At 35.9% G+C, this 22,959-nt stretch overlaps 1 protein-coding gene across 7 annotated transcripts in view; it reads left to right on the top strand.

Annotated features, from left to right (window-relative positions):
• RFX3 (regulatory factor X3) overlaps nt 1-22,959 on the top strand; it is a 265,759-nt gene that overhangs the window by 223,618 nt on the left and 19,182 nt on the right. For all 7 annotated transcript variants that reach the window (XM_019730013.3, XM_074330488.2, XM_074330486.2 and 4 more), the window contains 3 exons: nt 384-533; nt 3,638-3,846; nt 11,973-12,126. In XM_019730013.3, the coding sequence (XP_019585572.2) occupies nt 384-533; nt 3,638-3,846; nt 11,973-12,126 (513 nt within the window). The remainder of the gene's footprint in view (nt 1-383; nt 534-3,637; nt 3,847-11,972; nt 12,127-22,959) is intronic.

Here is a 22,959-nt window from a genome sequence, read left to right as displayed (position 1 = left end):
CAATTATTTGTCTAGTTTGTAGTACAGAGAGTAGAAAAGAAAGGAAAATCAACATTTTTCCTACTTACCTAGACAGAAAGTTATTTCTTGCTGTGGATGAGGAGTTACTTGTAAGACTGGTTTAATTAATGCTGCACTCAGATGTCGAAGAATGTGGGTGTTTGTTTTAGTCTTGACCTCAACCCACTCAAAAGGAAAATAATACTTGGTGTAGAGATTTAAATGTTATAATTTACAAGTAAGCTCTCTCACCAAATGAATTTGAAATAAGTATCAGAGGGAAGCATTTAAAATTTGGCAAAGAAGTAAAGATTTGAACATTTGCAGTGGTTTCTTTTACTGGAGGGGGGGAAAATTCCCAGTTGAATTGGATTTCTTCACAGGTTGCCGCTGTAAGTGCCTTTGCCCAGACTCTGCGAAGATACACATCGCTCAATCACCTGGCCCAGGCAGCTCGTGCAGTGCTTCAGAACACTTCTCAGATCAACCAGATGCTCAATGACCTCAACCGGGTCGACTTTGCCAATGTCCAGGTACTCTGTTTGCTTTCAAAATGTATCTTTTAAGGAAAGACACCCATTTTTTTCACCTTAATTAGGATCATCATATTTCTCTTTAGCATTTCATCAATACACAGGCAACCTCCATATTTACCATGTCCTGAAAGAGGATAGTTTTACTCAGCTATGACTTGACTGCTCCTCCGTTTTGTGGTTAACATCTGTCAACGTCTGCTAAGATTTATTGTAGTAGACGGCAACGTGTGTCACCAGGGTTTGCCAAATAGTTAATGGAGTGAGGACAATCACAATCACTGAAGGTAGGCAGGAGATTAAATTCTTTTGTCTCTTAGCTGTGGGTTCTGGAGCAAGTTACTTAACTGCTTTGGGCTTTACTTAACCCACTTTATAACACCTATCTTAGATTATTGTTTAAATATTTAGTAATACGTAAAGCCCTCTGCACTGTAACACACGAGACATTTGTTCTTAATAGTGCCCCACCTTGAAAGAACTGAGAACAAGCAATGAGACAAAATGAAGTTCTGACACACGCTACATACATACAACCTTAAAAACATTCTGCAAAGTCAAAGAAGTCAGACACAAAGGACCACCTAATGTATGGTTCATTTTATATGAAATCTGCAGAATAGGTAAATCCATCGAGACAGGAAATACTGTGTTTCCCCGAAAATAAGACCTAACCGGACAATCAGCTCTAATGCGTCTTTTGAAACAAGTATTAATATAAGACCCAGTCTTATATTATAGTAAAATATGACTGGACTTATATTAAATTTTGCTCCAAAACATGTATTAGAACTGATGGTCCGGCTAGGTCTTATTTTCGGGGAAACGGTAGATTAGTGGTTGCCTAAGTCTTGATGACTGGGGGATTGGAAGGTAACAGGTAAGTAGTGTGGGATTTGTTTTGGGGGAAATGAAACATTCTAAAATTGATTGTGGTGATGGATGCACAACTCTGTGAATATACTAAAAGCCATTGAACTGTATGCTTTAAATGAGTGAATTGAATCATATGTGAATTATATTTCAATAAAACCGTTAAAGCTATATCATTGCTTAAAGACAAACTATTCATTACTCCATTTCTTAGAAATTTTAATCTGTAGTCTGCTCTAGTTGTATCATTTAAAATATATCGAAAAGTAATATTTGGGCTTGATTCATTTTAGGGTATAGTAAATTAGTTGTTCATTCTGACTTTCATGGACTGGGCTCAAACTTCTGATGTATATCAAGTTTTTTAATACGTATCTTTCTATAATCTATCACTTTATCAGTATACAACACACATACATACATACATGCAAATGCATAACCTTCACAAGAACAAACTGTCTCAAGTTTACAAAGTCATTAGCTTTACATATTTCAGTGGAATTTATATTAACTGATTTTAGTGAGAATTGAAAGTTCAGATTGCCTTAAAATTTATATTGTAATGTTTATTTCAAGCCTTCATTCAATAGAGATAGGTTTAAAAGAACCTTAAGAAAAATTGAATATCTAGTAGAATGTATCATGTCCTCCTTTTTAAAAATATTTTATATAGGCATATTCACATTGTATGTGAAAAGGTTGAAAGGTATATACATTAGCATGTTGTAGTTATCTATTAATGTTGGCCTTTAGATATTCCTAATATTTTGTTTTTTTGATTATTTTAAATTTTTCTATTGTCACATTTCAATGTACTTAAAATATTTAAAAGTAGTATTTAGGGGGTAAAATCTGAAAGTCTTTATGACTAATTAGATAAGAGCAAGAAGGATAGTAAATGGTATCATCAGCTGGGAATATAGAAGAAACCACAGATTTCCCTAATGAAGTGAATGGAGTTTGGGCATTTTGTATTTGACGTACCTCCCTGTTGAAATATCTCTTGAATAGTTAAAGTTTGTAGGATCAGTAGAGATGCTGGGACCAGAGGATGGAGATGAGGAATTTATTCAGTTAAAATTGTTGATTTGAATGATCTTATCCTCTGAGAACAAATACAATGAAAGCTATAGACACTCTTTACAGAAAAATACATACATGTTCATAATGTTTAAGTTATAGAATTAGGACCTTCATAGACACCCCTTTACAGAAACCTATCCTGAAAATATTATCTGGACATAATGAACCCAGCTTAAAAATGGTCAGATTTCATTTCTCTAATTTTATGCTTAGGAAAATGAGGCCCACTTAAATTAAATGCATTTCTTAATGTCAGTTTAGTTGATTCAGGCCCTATATTGAAATCCATGCCATCTGACTCTCAGTCAAGGACTATATTACCAAATATGTATATTCTGACCTTCAGAGTATAGTTTGTTTGTTTTTTTAATCCTAAAAGACAACATAGCACTGGAAACATTATAAAACTATGGCAACCACTGAAAAGTAGCCTTTAAGTTCTTATTTTCATTGCTATTACCAAACGTGAAACTCCCCAATCAGAACCAGAAGGAAAATGGTAGTAATCAAATTTCTTGGCAGTTAGCGTGTCGATGTTTTCTCAAAAGTATATTTGTTTTTGTTGTTGTTTTCAGTTCTGTGAATTAATTTGTATTCATAACCTTGCTTTGACAGCTTTTGAGATTCACTTTAGTTCCCAGTCTATAAAACTTATATGTATCTACCTAGTACCATTCAGAGTTTGTTTCTGTTTTAATCCTGAGGGACCACTTTTGGTCAATTGAATCTATTTATCCATCTGACTTACTCTAAATCTTCTCAAATGAATTGGCTTTAAAGTTTTATCTAATTGGGAGAAAAGAGAGAAAACTTCTGAAGGCAGTATAAAAACTGAATAGAATGAAAGACCCTGCATACTGTGGGTTCAGCCTTCTATTTTTCTTAAGTAATCGTGTGTTTCAGTCTTTCACACAGACTAGCTAATGTAGAAAAAACAAATCATGCTTTTATGTCACATCACTTTTTCATGCACAACAGCAATGGTAGTTTCCTTAACAACTGACAAGTAGTTGTACATTTTCTTAATTCATTTAAATTGTTTGGAGCTTTCATTATAATTTCCCATTCATGCATGTGGTTTGCATGCTGACATTCAATGAAAAGATGCTGAGTTGAACTTTCGTTTTGCTTCCTGTGTTCTGTCCCAGGAGCAGGCTTCCTGGGTGTGCCAGTGTGATGACAACATGGTTCAGAGACTAGAAACGGACTTCAAGATGACTCTTCAGCAGCAGAGCACCCTGGAGCAGTGGGCTGCGTGGCTTGACAATGTGATGATGCAAGCCCTGAAACCCTATGAAGGAAGACCCAGTTTTCCTAAAGCTGCCAGGCAATTTCTGCTAAAATGGTCTTTCTACAGGTATTATCTCAGTTTGGCCTAAGCTTTCTTTTTCAGAGTCTGCAAATGTACGTGTATGTACATGCTTTTCTGACAAAAGAAAATAGATGAGTGAAGACTTTGGTTTGCAGACGCTTCCCATTGTGATTGCCTCCCCCGCCAACTCACGGATTCTAACATTATGGCCTTGTACAAGGAGGCTTATGGAAATCAGCTTTCTGTTAGGAAAAGAAAGCCTCTTACTCAGATGGGGACATCTAAAATTCCAGTCTAGATAACTTGTTCAGCGACAGTCAGAAAAGGGCTACAGACCTCTGTCTGGCAAACATACATTATTTAGGCTTCTTTTCTTGAGGCCTTACCATCACTCTTTATTCTCTGATTCAGTGATTCTCAAAGGCCAGTAGCATTACTGTTGCTTGGAAACATGGTAGAAATGCAAGTTCTCAGGACCCTCCACAAAAACCAACCATAATCAGAAACTACAGAGATGAGGCTCAGCAATCTGTGCTTTTTAAAATGTCATCCAGGTGATTCCGATGCATGCTCAAAACCATCTAGTTCACTTCTTAATTTGATTGCTTACAACTGTTTTGAAACCTAGCTGCACATCAGAATTAGTGTAAAAAAAAAAAAAAAAATCCTAGGGATCTCCCAAAACCTACTGAATCAAAATCTTTATGGTTAAGGAGTAATGATTATGAATAAATCAGAAATTCTTTCTCCAAAAATTTATTCCTGGCAATTCTAATGCATAGCCAGTTTAATAGCCAATAATCTAGTAAGACAGTACAAAATGAACCACCTTTTCACTAAATAATAGATATAAATGTATATTTTTGCAAACATTAAAGAACCCTGGAAGGAAAGGCTTGCAGATTACTTGATATATGATCTCACATGTTAGCATAAGCTGTTAACCATAGGTCTGTCCCAAGGGTTAAAACAGAGTAAGCCAGCATATATGGTGTACCACGGTCCCCCGAAAATAAGACCTATCCTGAAAATAGGCCCTAGTTAAGATCGTCAGCCAGACGGACACATTTAGTACATTATGACAATGTTCCAGAAGAGGATGACATGATTGTATTTGAATAAATGTAGATTGTTGTCATGAAAAAATAAGACATCCCCTGAAAATACACCTTAATGCGTCTTTTGGAGCAAAAATTAATATAAGACCCGGTCTTATTTTCGGGGAAACACAGTACATATATATATGTACTTAGGATGGAATATTGACAGATGGAGTTCCGTTTCATAAAATAAGTTAGATAAGCTTTATTTTTGACCCAAGCCTTTGTTTTTGTGGTGGGAATTCATTTCTTTACTACTTTTGATAAAGGTGGCACCACTGGCTTGGGCCTAAAAGCCATACCTACTTTGACATTTAGGCAGCTTGCTAATTTCAATCATATGCAGTCATGCGCATGTCAGAAAGTAGTGACCACAGGAATACCACTGACAGTGGCTGTGGCTACACTGTGGTTATTATCTGGACATCAGTGGTGATTTCAAAGCTAGTTGTGAGGAGAGAAGGTACATGAAGAGGTAACAGAGTTTAGGAATTAGTAGTGCTTGTGAACCCAGTAAACCCAAACTAGGATTTCCATCTTGTTTTGATCACCTTTGTAAAGATAGAACGAGAGATCTTTTAATTATGATGGTAGTTGCTTTGCTTTTTATTGTAAGTGACTTCTTTCTTTCTTAACTGATTTGGTCTAATTCTTATTTCTTAAACCGAAGTAGAGCTAGCTGCACATCTACTGTATATGTGTAATTAAGAGTGAAATTATCCTTTCATCCTGAAGCTAGTTTTCTAGTGTCTAGCCCGGGCTCAAATGCAGTAAAAGTTTTGTGTTGTTTTGTTTTTGTTTTGGGAATGGAATAATCCCACAGTTCTGTCTCACATCAATTTCATACCTTTAGCCCAGACGATTTGAGAAGCACATATTAAGGTGCTGGCCTACTGTGACCCACTGGTATGCTTCAGTAAAGCCAGAGCTAGCTTTAGATCTGGGTGTTAATGAGAAGTGTAAGTTTTCTGTGGATACATGGGGAAGATTTAGAAAACATTGTCACAGTGTTCTCAAAGTAGGTGCAGCAGCAGTAGTAGTAGTAATAGTAGAATTCAACATTTTAATTTGGGAATATTTCTTAAGAAGATTTCAGGTATTTTCCCATTTGTTTGCAAGTTGATTTTTCATTCATCCATTTCTTTCCCCAGAAAATTACATAGGTGGTATATGTGCTTCATGAATGATTGATGAAACAGAAGGTTTACTAGCTGGTTGTTCCAAAACCTATATAACCAAAAGCAGAGTGCATCCTCTATATCAGAGAAAGCAAGTTTTTTTTTTCTTCTTATGGCTTTCTTATGTTGTTTTGTCAGACCTAGCCTTACTCCTTCCTGTGTTTTTTTTCTATATTTAGTTGATATCATTTTAGAACTACATCCCTTGAGCCTTCATCTCCACAGAGAACTGTTGCAGGTATCTTGAAAAGAGAAAATTACTTACTTGTATTTCTTGTTCTCACAGATGCACACACCCCGTAGATCATCACTTGCCTGCCCTCTGTCCTCCCTGAGTTGGGGATAATTGGCTTGTTATTATTAGACACTATTATGGTTATTATTTTCATTTCAAAAAGACTTGGAGGCATACAGTTCGGGGCCACAGAAGGAAAGGCGTATTCAGACAGATGCATACCTCCTGCTATAGGCAAAGTCAATAGCTTAGAAACTTAAGAGCCTTTAAAATCAGAGCTGTTTTTTACTAAGGCCTATGAACATACTGAGTAATGAAAACTGCATTCATAAACTATCAGAGAAGCAGAATTGCAGGATATTTTTTTTTAATGTTTTTGACATTATAATAACAATTTGTCAGTTGCATATACAGACTCTTGATGTTCTGAAGTCAGTTAATCTCATAATTTCTAAAATTCTGTGTAGGCCGGGGTACCAAAAAAATGTAGACAAGTGGATACTTGGGTCAACGTTGCTCAAGCAGTAGTTCAATCAGAAGGATGTTGATGGTAACCACTTGGAGCATCTCTTGTAATTGCAGAAGTCAAACGTGACTTGTATTCATCTTTTGTTATCGGTATATATTGAGAATTACAATTTTAATCCAGTTTGTCTTTCTTAAAATGTATATACATTTTTTTGGCACCCTCTATATATTTACATGCTCACGAATATAGAAAAGGACCAGCAGAGAATCGTGATATCAACTGGCTGCTGATAACATTGCTGCAAACACCCTCTTTTCCAAATAGGGCTCTCTTTGCCTAACCTGGCTCTGAATGGCTACTGTTAACTCCCTGGAAAGTGGAAAAAAATAATCAGTGTTTCTTGGGAAGAAATGGAGTAGTTATGTGGGCCATTTCTCAGCTTGTTGTGTTTTGTGGATAACAGAAATACAGCATTCCGAAGGGCTACCCTGAGAGCCAACCAAATAACCCACTTTTAAGGATGAAGTGTATAGCTTTGATAGTGATTTGAAAGGGGGCACAGGGAACCTACTTTGCCTAAAACTGGACAATATGTAACTATCCAAAAAGTAATCCTCTTTTGGGATCAACTGTAAGCACTGTTTGAAAAGAGAATTCGCATGGGAGTCCCAGGGGTGATGTCCTCGCCTTTCTTCTTAGAAAGGGTGTGACGTATCCCCAAATACACAAAGAGGTGGATTGAGTACATGGGTTAGGGTAAATGTTTCAGTTTTCACACAGTGAATTATAACGATAAATACACAAGGGTATTTCTCATCCATTATAAAATAATTAACATTTTTAACTGATTTTCAAAGGAGTTGAATTCGTGGTAACTTAGCAACATGAAATTCGATGGAGTCAATTTTGCAACATATCTTACAGAAGTCTGAATCGGACAATAGGCTTCCAATTAAACTGTTAATTATGCCATTTGATACTTGTGCTGTAGGACAGAAGGAATAAAGTAGACATAGCATTAATAATATAATTCAACTCATTCTTTTCTAAACATGACAATAATTTCATGGTGTGCTTATCAGTATTTTGAAAAGATAATTAGGTATTATAACTGAAGGTCAGCAGATATTTTTTTCTCCAACAGCAGTTGGTATTAGTGAGAGCTACTAGTGACCTCCAGACCTCATCACGTATTCTTCTCTTTTATTCACTGTCCTCTAGCCACACTAGCCTCCTGGCTGTTCTTTGAACACATCAAATGTAGTTCTGCCTCAAAGTCTGCATTTACTCTCCTTTCTGTCAGGCAGGCTCACATGTTCACATGCTCACTCCCTCACTTCAGTCCAGTTTCTGCTTAAATATTACCTCAGAAAGAATTTTCCCTGGCACCCTAATTGAAAATACCTGCCCCTATCGCTCTCCAACTTCTTACCCTGCTTTATTTTTTTCATAGCATTTATCACTGCCTAACTTTGTATTTTATATCTAAGTGTGTGTTTATTGACTATCTCTCCTACTATTAATAGAATGTGAATACTGTTGAAACCAAATTTATTCTGGCTTTTTCTTGAACAAGACCCTGGCACAGAGTAGAAACACAATAAATATGTATTGCGTGAATGAATGTGAATTCTCCTGGAAAAAAATAATTGACTTTGCATTTCCTTTAATAACATCAGAAAGCTACTCAATCTGAATATTCTCCTTAAGTCATTAATGTGATTTCAGGGTTATAGTTTAAGGAAATTATAAAAATCCTAAAATTTGAATTTAGAAAGATAGATAGATAGATAGATATTCCTACTTTATCTGTGATATTTATCCCTGTAAAGATCTATTGACATTCAACTGACTCAGGATTGTTTTTCTATATTAAATGAATGTTATCTTTTAAATAAATGTTTTTATTCTGAAATTAATATGTGTTCACTTTAGAAAATCTGGGAAACATAAAAACTATACAAAGAATAAACTTAAATCATCCATCATTTTACTCCCCAGAAAATAACGACTGGTAAAATGTTTTCTTTTAGTGTTATACAAAATTGGGATCCAATTGTTTACGACAGTTTATTATCTGTATTTTTCCCTTAACATTTTTCACTTGACATTATATCTCAAACATTCCTTGTCACTAAATATCCTGAGAAGCATAATTTTTAATGTTCTCACAATATTCCATTGTGTGTATGTCTCATAAGTTATTTAAACATTCCCTTTTCCCCTTATTCTTAAGCACTTAGGTGGTTTTTGGTATTGTGATAACAATTATAAAAACTAGTATAATGATTAGACTTGTATAAAAGGGCACATATACCCTCGGATAAATTCTGGTAAAAGGGTTTGAACTTTTTAAAGTGACTAGCACAATTTTAATAAATTTGCCATCCTAGCACTAATAAATAGTCCCGTTTATTTAGGGATACGATTTAAAAAAAAAAACCCTGTGGATAGTTTTTATTTTTAAATGGGCCCATATTATACATTCTACTTCTTTAACTTAACATTATATTATAGACATCTTTCCATGTTACTACCTTTATGTCTAGTCTACTTCATTTCTTTAAACTATTGCAAATACTAATTCCGTATGTGTATGAACCATAATTTGTTTAATCAGCATCCTGCTAATGGGTATTTAGTTTTTCACCCTAGTTTCTCACAAGTATAAATATTGCTGCAATTAAAACTATCTTGCTTATTTGTGCAAATTTCTGGAATTAAACGTGCTTAGTGTAAAGGATGTGTGTGTTTAAAATTTTGACAAATATTGCCAAATTTCCCTCTACAAAAGATTAATGAATTTATACTCGTGGAAACAGCGTAAGTTTTCTTTTGCCATACTCTCTGCGATACTGGATCTTTTAATCTCTTACTGAAATAGATGATATAAATAAAATAGATGGTTGATTTGTATTTCATTTAATTTTGAATAAGATTAGCCAAATTTTTGTATGTTTGTTAGCCATTTATCTTCTCTGGGCTTTATTTTAAATGTTTGCTATTTTTCTTCAGCAAGAGAGATTGAGAGTGAATATTCTGCTCTTGCAATACTTAGGTTTTTTAAATTATTTACTTCATATAATCAATTTTGGATTAGTATAGGTAAAAATGTTATGCAATATTTTATTGTTATATTCACATTGTTTTGTTTTTGCTTTTTTAAGTAGAGGATTCTCTGCCTTTCAAATTATTTCCGTAGGAAAAGAAATGTTTAATTTCAATATCTATTATATTTATATTAATTATTTTTACGAATGCGTGATGTGTCACTGAATTATAAGGAAGATATGCATAGAATTATAAACAGAATTTGTTCATGTATCTTTGGCATATAAATGAAGTTCTTAATCTATTTTCAGTAATTCACTTATAAAAACTCCAAATTTCATGTATTCATTAAGGTATCTGACTCTAAGTTATCATTCACTAGTACTGCTGTTTATAATAATGAATATATTATTAACTCTATATAGTAGTGTATTAATAAGTAGTTTTCTTAGGATATCACATCATACATTATCTTCATTTGATGCTCATGCTAACCTTGAACCTTAAAATGTTTAATGATGTGCTGCTAATCAAGATCACATAGTGTTTAATGTGCGTTTAACTCCAAACCCATGGTTGTTGTATTTTTTTTTCATTTTTTTTATTAATAGTAAATAGATCTACTAATGAGAGGTCCTCTGCCATCATCATATAGTAACTCCCTGTTCTTGCTGCCATAACCAAATGAGAATGAGGAGCTCAGCTTTTTCTGTTCTGTATATTATAATTACAATCAGTTATATTTATTTAAGTAGTGGTCTATTCATAAGTTTATTTCACATAATAAGTTTATTTGAAATAATCATGTAAGTTAGAGAAGAGCAAAAATACTGCTTTCATTTTCTCCCAAGAGGATAAACAAGCTCAGGGAAATGATTTGTTTGAGATCAGTAGGCTAATGAGTCAGAATCAGAATCCAAGGCTTCAGAATTTCAGATAGACAGAGATGATCTGTCTCTTGCCAAATTGGATACATAGAATTTGATATATTAGTGGCATCTATATAAGTAAAGTTGACATTACAACAGAAAACAGAAGTATAGTCTTCTATTTTTCCATCTGCCGCACATTGTATAATTCTTCATGACAAGCCAAGGCTTAGAATATCAGCCTGTACATTTGTGAGATTCTGTCTCTTCCTCCTATCTGAGACTATAATGGCTGTTTAGTGTTCCTAGGCCAAAAATATCTAGAAAAGACTACTAAATGAAAGCGATGAGAAACACATACACACGCATACACACACAACAGGACACCCCCACACACCCCACTCTGACTCTAAGTTAGAAATATTAAAGAGGTGTGAAATCATGGATAAGCTTAATGATTGGCTTGTCCTCAGTGAGGCCAAAATTTTATTTTGGACTCATTTCCATTTTAAATATAATTGAGTTTATTGTTAGTATTTTATTAATAATGTTGATATTTTGGTATTACAGTATTTTATCAATTAATCATTCACATTTTTCAAAGATATGCATGTTTTAATTGATTTCCTTACACTTATTTCTGAGGGAAAATCACCTTAATTTAAATGGAAATCAGTAAGAAACTGGAATTACTTAATAAATTTGCCTTCAAATCCAACTTTTAGAAATCCCTGTACATGCTCACCTATGTTGTACATTGCCACATCTGAGAACACTGCTTAGTATATTTTGTAACCTTTGTATGGCACAAATACATATCTGCAAAAAAAATGTACACCTAAATCATTATCACTGAGAGATGGTAACACAGTGTTTTCCCCCTCAAGAAGATTTTCACTTTGAATTGTTTTTTCTTATGGTAGTGATGAGTTGCCAACCTCTCAAAAATATTTTACGTTCATTTCTGACCCATTTGGGAGTTTAGTAGAATCAACAAACTTGCCTATGATAATAAAATGGCTTTTCCCAGTGAAGATCTGTCTAGCTCTAATAAAGATCTAATCAAGTCTCAGTGGGGATTACCCCTTTACCACCCTCTTCCAAAGAGTTGAGCCAACTGCTTTCAAAAATGAAATTATTCCATGACAGGTTGTGTACTATACCAACCTTTCACACCTCCAACTGAACTTCTTTTAAGAGGAAAAGTACATTGACCTCTAATCCTGGTCACTAATATTGGCTGCATGTATGTCTTTTCTCTTGGAACAGCTCAATGGTTATTCGAGACTTAACCTTACGCAGTGCTGCTAGCTTTGGCTCCTTCCACCTGATCCGTCTACTCTACGATGAGTATATGTTCTACTTAGTAGAACATCGTGTTGCTCAGGCAACAGGAGAGACACCCATAGCAGTCATGGGAGAGGTAAGAGAGCTATAATCCATGTCTGTTTGTTTTTTAAAGAACCTGAATTACATTGTAATCAAACAATAATAATTTTTGACTAAAGCAACGGTTCCTAAGCAAAAGCCTTAGACCCAGGAGGGGCTGTAGATTTATTTCAGGGGGTCATTAAACCCCTCTGTTCATGTATTTTCTTAATCAATTGCTTCTAAAATTATAGATTATGTCATGTGGAAGTTCATGGAATGTTTCAATGTGTCATAAAGGTGTCTATGTAAAAGAAAAGTTTGAGAACTACTGGACTGAAAAAAAAACATACTGAATGGAAAATAAGAAAGATTGATGCTTCTGATAAAGCTAAGGGCTAGGAATACAGAGGGAAAAGTTAAATATGTATTTTATAGACTTTCTCCCAATGTCCAAAATCAAAATGAATGATTCTATTTCAGAAGGCAATGACGATGATGATAACGATAGCTAACATTTTGGGGGCACTTGGCTATGTGCCAGGCACAGTTCTAAGTCGTTTACATATAGTAAAGCATTTAGCACTTAACCCTTTGAGATAGCTACTACTTTATCCTGTTTTATCAATGAACATCTGAGATTGAAGTTGAAAGCCAAGACACAGAGAGATTAAACGGTTACATAGCTATTAAGAGATGCAGATCTGTTTTGAATCCTCACTCTGATTTTCAAACTCGTGTTTCTAATCACTAAAGATGTGAAGGAAAAAATTCTCTTCTTCAGGATTTTTAGACACCGTAGTAAGCAAAATGTCTTATTTTTCAACAAGTGTCAAAAATCTAAAGCTCTCAAGTTAATATAAATAACATTTTGTTATTATAATTAAGGATAGATGCAAATGCTCAAATGATTCAACACTGCCTCATTTTGTTGTATTGAATTGGGAGTACTTTGAGATCTTGATGGATGATACCACATTAAGCAACATTACAAATTACCCAAAGCAGTAAAGAAGACTAGTTCATTTTTAAACTATGTGTATGTGCTTATTTAAATTAAAAAAGGGAAAATAAATATAAAATTATTTTCCTAGTTTAATACATATGATAGTAAAGGTATAAATTTAAAAATAGATTAAAATATCTCAAAGACCCCTGTAAGTATTGTAATATAAATAAAATACATGTTAAACTTCCTCAGAATTGCTGGTTAAAATATTCCTCTTTACGTCTTCTTTAAAATCTCTTGTGGTATGCTGATTTATATGTGTTTGTATGATGTTCCTTAATGGTGATTATGTTTAAATAATGCCAACTATATATGTGTGAGTGTAATGCAGGGACTCAGCTCCCGCTCCCCGCACAAGAACGCAGGACATGGTGAGGCCAAAAAGGAACAACAACGGAGCCTTAGATAGGGGAGTCATACTACTATATTCTCAATGGCGGCTGGTCCAGACACAAAAGCAAACATCCACCAGTACCCCAGAGAGGGGTCTTCCTGCACCCTAGTCTCGCTGGCGCCTGGTAGACACAGGAAGTAGGATCAACATGATCCACAATCCAGAATCCGCTTGCTAACCGCAGTTGCTAGCCACAATCTGCTCTTGATAGCGTAGCCACAGCAGTTATATTAGTGGCTAACGGCTAACTGGTTACAGCTTATGGCCAGCTAGCCACAGCTGAGGGCCATCTACTACCCGAGCCAGCACCTTTCCACATGAGGTCGAGAGCCTGGAAACTGCTCTCCGGGACTCTGTCCCTACAGTGAGATTAAGTGAGAATCATTATAGCTTTTACACTGTAAGCAGGACCTCCTGTGACCCAAACAATCTGGAGTTTTCTTAGATTTGACTTCCCCTTAGTGCTTCTTTCTTCAGGTCTTTAATAGGTGCCTTGTTGCAAAATGTCCAGTTGACGTGTAGATTAAGTACTGTAAAATTTCTCAACTCAGGGCCTAAAACTTCTGACCTAGACACGCCTTTTGGTATATTTAACACATTTGCCATCCACCTCAGATGTTTCCGGACCTCTTTAAGGGATGATCAGGGTAATGATAACAGGGCTCCTCAGGAACACCAACCAGGTGGGTAGTCCTGATCCCTGGTCTTCGCTTTCCTGGCATCTCCAGGGAACCAAGGCAGCAGTCATGAGCCACAGCGTGGAGCTGAGCAGCCTTCCCGTCTGCTTGTAAGGCAGGACTGGCTCACCAGCATGCAAACAAAAAGGGCCTTACATAATCACTACGGCCAACTAATCATTCTTATAGGCACTCCTTTTCTTATATATACTATGTGTAAACAACGTAAATGAATGTGACAGATTGTCAAATAAAGCAAAAATATATGAATAAAATCTAGATCAGAAAATAAGGTATGAACTACCTTCTGGAACATCAAAGATCTAAGCACACCTCTTAATTTCTTTGCTTACTATCCCCTTACTCAATTTATAGTAAAGTCCTTGGAGCTCTCTATGTGCATACGTTATTCAGCCCAGGCCAATTAAGGCTAATTTTGTAGGTTTAATCCCCATACAACACTGATGCTTCGCACACCTACTAGCCATATCATATTGGTTATCATATCATATTTGGCCCTGGTTATATTATCGTTATCTGAACTTTCTTGATTCTTGGGGAAAGGAGAAGGAAATTCAAGAAAAAGGAATGCTGTTTTCTCGTGTGTACCTCAGATGTTATACTAAGCCTACCGTAGAAATCAGCTTGGAGGTCAAAAAGACTTCCTCCTGAGGCTCGGTTGCACGCTTAGTCCTTAGATGACTCCCCTTTCCAGACACCAAGTCCAAAAGTGCCTGTGTACACAATGGGAGCAACACCTCAGGCCAAAATCCTTTGAAATCCATAAAAACCACCATTCCCCTCAATCGCAGCAAGTGGTTTTTTAATCATCAGTAACAACAACCACAAAAACAATAATTGTCACTATTTATTGAGAACTTAATATACACTTAATAAAATCAAACTGTTGACCTATCTACTAATGGCCCTTTCTCAGTAAGTGATACTACAATCCTCCATGATCATACTGGATACCTGAGTGTCATCTCTTACATTTCTTTCTTTGTTGACCCCATATCCAACCAATTTTTAAGTGTGCCCTTTCCCAATACCCCCACCCTGGTAGAACAGCCAGTATCATGTGAATGCACAGCTGGTTGTGTTATCTCCATTTAAAACTGTTCAGTGACTTTCTCGTCTGTTAGTTAAAAAACAAAGTTCTTTCCTTGGTACAGAAAGTCTGGCCCTGCCTATCTGATTAAACCTCAACCACCCTGGTCCTACTCCTCCTGTTGCAATTACAGTGGTCTTTTCTCTGTTCTTATTCACCAATCTTTTCTCGTCAGTGAACCACTGTGTAAATGGTTCTTTCTACCTAGAACCCTCTGTTCCAATTCTCCTTGCCTACTCTAACTCCTACTTCGTTTCTTAAATATCAGTTACATAGGGAGGCCCAATTCCCCCAGACAACCTTAGATCTATACTTACTGAAGTGTACTTTTACTTTTAATTCTAGAACCTACACAATAGAAATTGCATGATTACTTAATGCCTGGAAATGATAGTGGACCTTGAGTCAGAAGAACTGAATTCTTATAGTTCTGTCATTTATAGTGGTATAATCTTGGGCAAATCATGTTCACTTATGTTGAATCCTAGGACTTATCTCTGAAAATAATTTATTCATTTGTTTAACAAATATTTCTTATACACGTACTCTAGGTCAAACACTATAATGATTAGGATATAATGATAAACAAAATGGATTTTGACTCTGCATTCCGGGAGCTTACATTTTAGTAAAGTATGCGTATTTATTAAATATTCGCATAACTATATAGCTATAAATTTTGATGAGTGCTATAAAGGAAAATTAAAGGGATATGTCGTGTTTCCCTGAAAATAAGATCTAGCTGGACAATCAGCTCTAATGCGTCTTTTGGAGCAAAAATTAATATAAGATCTAGTATTATATTTATATTTATATTACATTACATTACATTATACCGGGTCTTATAATAAAATAAGACCCGGTCTTATGTTAATTTTTGCCCCAAAAGATGCATTAGAGCTGATTGTCTGGCTATGTCTTGTTTTCGGGGAAACATGGTAGGAATACTTAAATCAGGAGGCACTTATTCTAGCCTGGGAGGGCCAGGGTAAGCATCCCCCCAAAAACAATTGTTTAAAGTGAGATCTAAAAGACAAAAGGAATGAACTATATGAAGATAGTGAGAATTTGGCGGTCAGTGGTGGAGACCACTGCAAGCACAGGGCAACATGTGCACAGATCCTGCCTGAAATGGAAAGGAGGGAGCACAACACAGGGAAGTTGTTGTGGGAAATCTAAGGCCCAAGCCCCAGAGAGACCAAATATACCCCATCACATTCAGCGGAGAGACAGAATTAGATTAGGATGGAAAACCGAAAAGTTCAAGTAAAACTAACACCCACATAGCACTGTTCTGAGTGCTTTGTATACGTTAACTTAATTAACTCACAACAATCGTATGGGCGAATATTATTATTAACCTATTTTACAGATGATGAAATGAGACATAGAGCTATCAAGTAACTTGCTCAAAGTCATACAGCTACTAAGTTATGAAACCAGGTTACAAAAACAAGCAGTTTAGCACCACAGTCCTTGCTGTTAATCCATCATGGTCACGAGTATTACCTGCTACAAGATGGGGTGCGTCTGGAGGGAGAATAGTCCAGAAATCCACCTGGGGAAATCTGGAAAATAGTCACAAACTTTGCTGGACTTTGTTTTGCTTTTATGGGTGCTTTATTTGGGACAGGTGTCAAACAGCTAAATAGATGCAGAAGCAAGGAAAAAGATTTTCCCTTTAAAGTAACTTAAGGATAATTATTATATTTTGTCATTAATATGAATTCAATAAATGAGTTTTAAAATTAACATTTACATGAGTTGAGCAGGCAGGAGGGGACCAATACATGTTTTATATATAAACACAGTATACAAACATACAAAATATCACTTTTGCATTCAATTGTTCAATTCAATACTGTTGTTTCAGTGGTTGAAATGAAGACTACTAGATAATGGAACCCCCCAAATGAAAGAGCATCACAGCTCCAGTTTTATTTTAAGTGTCAGTCTGCTACTACATTAATACTGACTAGTAAATTTTTTTAAAAGCATTTGCCATTCCAGAATTTCATTATCATTATTTTTGCCTGCATGATAAAAAGGAAACAGAATTTATTTACTGCTAAAATTTATGTAATTTTTTTGAATTTTTATTTAAATATTAAAAATGTTCCCATAGGCTTTCTGGCAGTAGTGAAATGTTACGAGTAGGAATAAAATAAAATAAACAAGTTGCATCTGTTTGCACACCTGCTAAATAATAAAAAAAAAGAAAAAGAATCATAAGGCTTTCTGTGCAGCTCTGACAAGAAAAATTGTGCAGAAAAAATATCCTTTTATTTGAATTTTATGGCTATTTGGAATCTATTTGGAAGTTTATAGTAGGTATGCTTTATTTCTTTAAAATATACATAGTCCATTAATATGTTCGCTGAATCTATAAATTTTGATTGCTTCATAAAATGGTTTTCTGTAACAAACATTTTTAGATTTAATCTACTAAATATATTTAAATTCTCTTTATCATATGTTTGATTATACTTATTTGATATTATACTTAAGCCGCCACCTATATAACCAACTTTTTGTGATAAAAAAAAAAAATAGGAACCAAAAGATGGTGTAATTGTTTAATTATGAATATAAATATTTTAAAAAAATAATGCTTTAATAATATTTTTAGGGAAAAAAATTGAAGAACCCTTAAGGATTTACCATAAAAAAAAAAAATGTCATGGATTCATCAAAATTGCTATACTCAAAGTAGGAGAGAAAAAAATCTTCAAAACCTGAAAGCTAGAGAAGAGTGATAATAATTCAACAGGCAAGCTTTTAGGATAAAGTTTGAGTGAAAACGTCCAATTTGATAAAAGTATAATCATGGTAAATAAGCTTGGATGCTTAAAGTAAACCCAAATTTATGAAAATTAATTTCAGTGAACATTATTCTACTGCAACTAGTGAATACACTGAAAATGTACCTTTGGGATAGTAGACTAGTTATAGAATATTTTAAAAGGAATGAATTAGTTATATGCACCCCTATGTTCACTGCAGCACTACTTACAATAGCCAAGATACGGAAGCAACCCAAGTGTCCATTAATAGATGATTGGATAAAAAAGAAATACTTTTGTGTATGTATACATACACACATGTACTTCTTTTTTACACACACACATATGGATATATATATATATATATATATATATATATATATATATATATTATGTACATTTATATAATGGAATACTACTCGGCCAAAAAAAAAAAAAGAAAGAATGAAATCTTACCATTTGCGACAACATGGATGGACCTAGAGGGTATTTTGCTAAGGAAATAAGTCAGACTGAGAAAGACAAACACCGTATGATCTCACTTATATGTGCAATCTGAAGAGCAACATAAAGGAACCAACAAAACAGAAACAGACGCATAAATACGGAGAACAAATTGATGGGTGCCAGATGAGAGGGGTGTTGGGGGTTGATGGAAAAGGTGAAGGGATTAAGAAATACAAATTGGCAGCTACAAAATAGTCAGGGGGATGTAAAGTACAGCACAGAGAATAATAGTCAATAATACTGCAACAACTACATATAGTGCTAGGTGGGTACTAGACTAATCTGGGAGATCACTGCATAAATTACATAGATATCTAACTACTATGGTGTACACCAGAAACTAATATAAAATAATATTGAATATCAGCTGTAACTGAAAAAAGTAAATAGTTTTTAAAATTTACTAAATTATAAATAAATAAATGGAAATGAATCATGTCATCAGTTAAAATCATTTGCAGAAAGAAACTATCTTGGAATAGTAGTAAATTAGAAAATGTAATACATACTTCTCAAAAGTTACATTTGCTATTTGTAATAAAGCTTATTATTGGTTATTACTATTTTTCCAATTGAGGACTGGCCTCTGACAATCACTGTGCTAGGTGTTTTACATTCTCATTTAATGTCCACCAAAACCTTGCAAGAGGTGTGTTAGTGTCCCCATTTCACACATGAGGAAAACAGGTTGAAAGTTGCCCAAAATCAGAACCCACAAGTGATGGAGCTAATGGTACAAAGTAGGACTGTCTCACTCCAAATAGTCACGTGGGCTCGATTCACATTTTAATTTTTTACCATATAAATTGTTGGGAGACCAGGCACTAATTTCAGAATAGGCACTAATTTATTTTTATCTGTACAGTACAGCTACCCCAAACACACCTGCCCCCACAATCACACACAAACCAGATGCGTAGCATATAAGCTTTCATTATTTTGTTCCGGGTTTATTTCCTCTGCATTACAGGATGCATCTTGATAGTGCCACCTCCCTTTCCCTTTCCAATTTTTGTTAGTAGATGTTCAGACTAAATTGAAATTAGTCTAAGGAAATTGCAATTGGAATGCTAAAAATGCCAGAAAAACAACAACAACAAATTACACCCTTCAGGTCCTCTACACCCACCCACAGACCAGACCTAACTCAAAATTATTTTTTTAGAATTCATAGTGTGCTTTTGGCTGTAAATCTGCTCCTCTACATTAGCACAATTCTGACAACTCGAAATTAAATTATAAAAGTGACCCCCTGGAAGAGGAACGTGGGAGGCCCTTCTCCTGTACCTTTATCCTCCAAGTCCCTAAGAATTGGTGCAGTTGAAGCTCTCCCATTTTCCTCCTCTTTCCTGGCTTGTCAGTCTGTCCTTTCTCTCCTTGCATTTGAGAAAACCACCTATTGACCCAGCAGCCCAGGGCCACAACCGTTTCCCTCGGAGTTCCCTGCTCATTAGTTTCCTGTGCTGGTTTCCTTCCCTGCCTGCTCTGGGCTGGAACCCCTCCTCTCATCCTCTGTAGGAAATGAGCTTTGCTTATAACTGTGGTCTGCACACAGCCCCACAAAAGGTGCTCAAATACTCATTCAAGGAAGGAAGCAGAAAAGAATGATGGAAAGACAGACTACCAACTAACAGGATTTCGCTTTGGATTTCATGATTGACAGACATACTGGATTTCTTTCTCAGAAGAATAAAGCCCCTAGACCAAAAACTGCTCCCTCTGCCCAGAATGTGTTTGGCAATATTTCAGAGAACCTCTGCAGGAAGTTGGGTTTTTATAAAGTGCTTTCTAACTAGAGACGCGCCCTCCTAAAGAGTTTAGAAATGGGAAAAGAGAAGAAAATAGAAGTTAAAGATTTCTTAACACATTTCAAGAACTAAAATGGGTACTGTAGACATGAGGAAAGAAATCTCAGCATACTATCCTCTTCAGTGAAGCCCACCACCACAGGGCTATTTGCTTAGAAAAGAGTTAGCCTGGGAGCCCCAACCGCAGAGCAAGCTGGGTGTACCGTGTTTCCCTGAAATTAAGACGCAGCCGGACAATTAGCTCTACTGCGTCTTTTGGTGCAAAAATTAATATAAGACTAGGTCTTATTTTAGTATAAGACTGGGTGTAATATATAATATACAGTACAATACCATATAATACCGGATCTTATATTAATTTTAGCTCCAAAAGACGCATGAGAGCTGATTGTCCGGCTAGGTCCTATTTTCGGGGAAACGGTAGATTTCCTGGCACAGATTAAGCGTGACAGCTCCCCCTGCTGGCCTCTTTGCCACACTCGCATCCAGTGCCCAGTCCAAGTGGCTCTGGCCTTGCCATTGTCTTTCTGGTGTGTTTGCTCACAGACACAGGTGAAAAGAGTTAAATCTCTGGTTCTCTTGATAAAGAAATACCCTTGTTTGAGATGGGCACGTTCCTCAATTCAGAGAAATTATTTTCTGCTTTTCACCATCACTGTACTAAAATGTGCGTTCAGAAATACGAGAGATTTTCTACAAGTATACTGGCCGTGTGAGATGATACGACAAGCACTTCAAACTCAATTCACACTTGTAGTTGTAAAGGTTTTCTTGGTACAAAGAGAACATGTTTCCACATCCCAACCCCCGTTGTCCCTCTCGTTAATAATTTCCAAAAATTAGAGGTAGTACAATGAAAATTAAGGAGTACTTGCATGACATCATAAACTAATGCCATGGTTTCCTGTTGAAGGCAGCTTCAGGGGAAGTCTGTGTTAGGTTATGAGCACCCAGGTTCTTTCTTTTTAACCCATAGTCTTATTTACCTAAAGGATATGCAGCCAGGCCCAACCCTAACATTTGTAGGGCCTGGGGTACCTTATGTCTAAATATTTAAAAAAGTTATGAATCAAGCTATAAGTAAAATCTGTTCAATCTACCTAGGTTGATAAATACAGAAGGTGCCAAAAATGTGTATACACATTTTTAAGAAAGGAAAACTGTGTTAAAATGGTAATACTCAAAATATGCTGATACCAAAAGATGAATACAAATCACGTTTGACTTCTGCAATTACAAGAGGTGCTCAAAGTGGTTACCATCAGTGTCCAGACACTTCTGATTACGGCGAACTACTGCTTGACCGAAGTGTCCCCTTGTGTACAGTTTTTTGGCACCCCCAGTATATCTTGATAACAAACTTAGAAGGCTGGGTTTAAATTTAAAATTATCAGGCTCCTCCCAGTCCCATGCCAGAAAATGGTGACACAGACATAGTCCGCCCCTGGCCCAGCCTTTGGCCCCTAGACCACTTATGTTCTCTCACAGATCATTCCCCGTCCTGTACTATGAATAACCTCGTGCTCATACTTGTGGACACCTCAGTCCAGCATCAGGGTTGGTTCACCTTTGCAAACAGCTCCCCCTCGTTGGCTGTCCTTTTTTCTGCAGGGTGAACTTGGAGAAGAGACCTGCACAGGCATGGAAGGGGTTACAGGGTCTTTGTGTGGGGAATTCTGGGGTCTCACATAACAGGAGTATGGTCTGGGGAATGGGAGGAAAACCCAGGCTCCAGGAGGGTACACCCATTTTTCTCAGCTGACTCCTTACACTGAGCACAGCCACAGAAAAGCCAGAACAGGGATCTCCACAGAGAGGGCTTGGGACAGAGGCCCCTCTTGGTTTAGCCTAATGGTAGTGTTAAATGTTCCTATTTTGAAACTACGTGCTTTTCTCCTCAGAAGCAACTAAGGCCTGTATGCTTACTTCACTACCTGCGTGCTTACTCATGAGTGCTCTTAGAGATTTGAAATGATATAAAGGTACATGCATTTCTGTGTTCCTAAGGGCACAGGGGTAAAAAAAAATAAAAAAGCCTCAACAGTTAGAATCATGATGAAAACATGCCACCTGTGTACAGAATGGCCAAGAGCGCACATTGCACGGGTAGCCAGCTAGCCCGGAGGAGCAGGACCACCAGCGGTTGTAGGGCAGACTGCCTTGGTGTGAAGCAGACTGGCTGAAATCTTGGCCATTCAGTAAAACTGTTTGAAATTACATACAAAAGTTCACTTACAGAAAAACAATAACCGAGGAACACAAGGTTTTTACCAAGTGGAACATTAAATTCCTGGCAAATTTTATAAAATTGAAAATCACTTTAAACTCAGTAGCTATTTTTCCTCAGTTGTGAAACCCTGTACTGAAGCTAAAATGTAAAATGCTTTGATTAATTTGGTTCTCATTTGTAAGACATTTAAAGAAAATAACAATGCTCTGAATTCTCTTATGATTGAAATTTTAAGATGTTTCTATCCACTATCAAAAGCATCCAAAATAATTGCTTCTTCCTAATCCTTTTGTGTTCTCCTAACTGGTTAATAGAATGCTCAGCTATATAAGATTTGTAAAATTCAGAACATTATAAAGTTCAACCAAA

This window comes from Rhinolophus sinicus, chromosome 16, assembly GCF_057876585.1.
Source record: "Rhinolophus sinicus isolate RSI-liver-muscle chromosome 16, RSI-T2T, whole genome shotgun sequence".
Taxonomy (NCBI): Eukaryota; Metazoa; Chordata; class Mammalia; order Chiroptera; family Rhinolophidae; genus Rhinolophus; species Rhinolophus sinicus.
The sequence above is the reverse complement of the archived record's forward strand: the minus strand, read 5'-3'. Positions and strand labels throughout refer to the sequence as shown.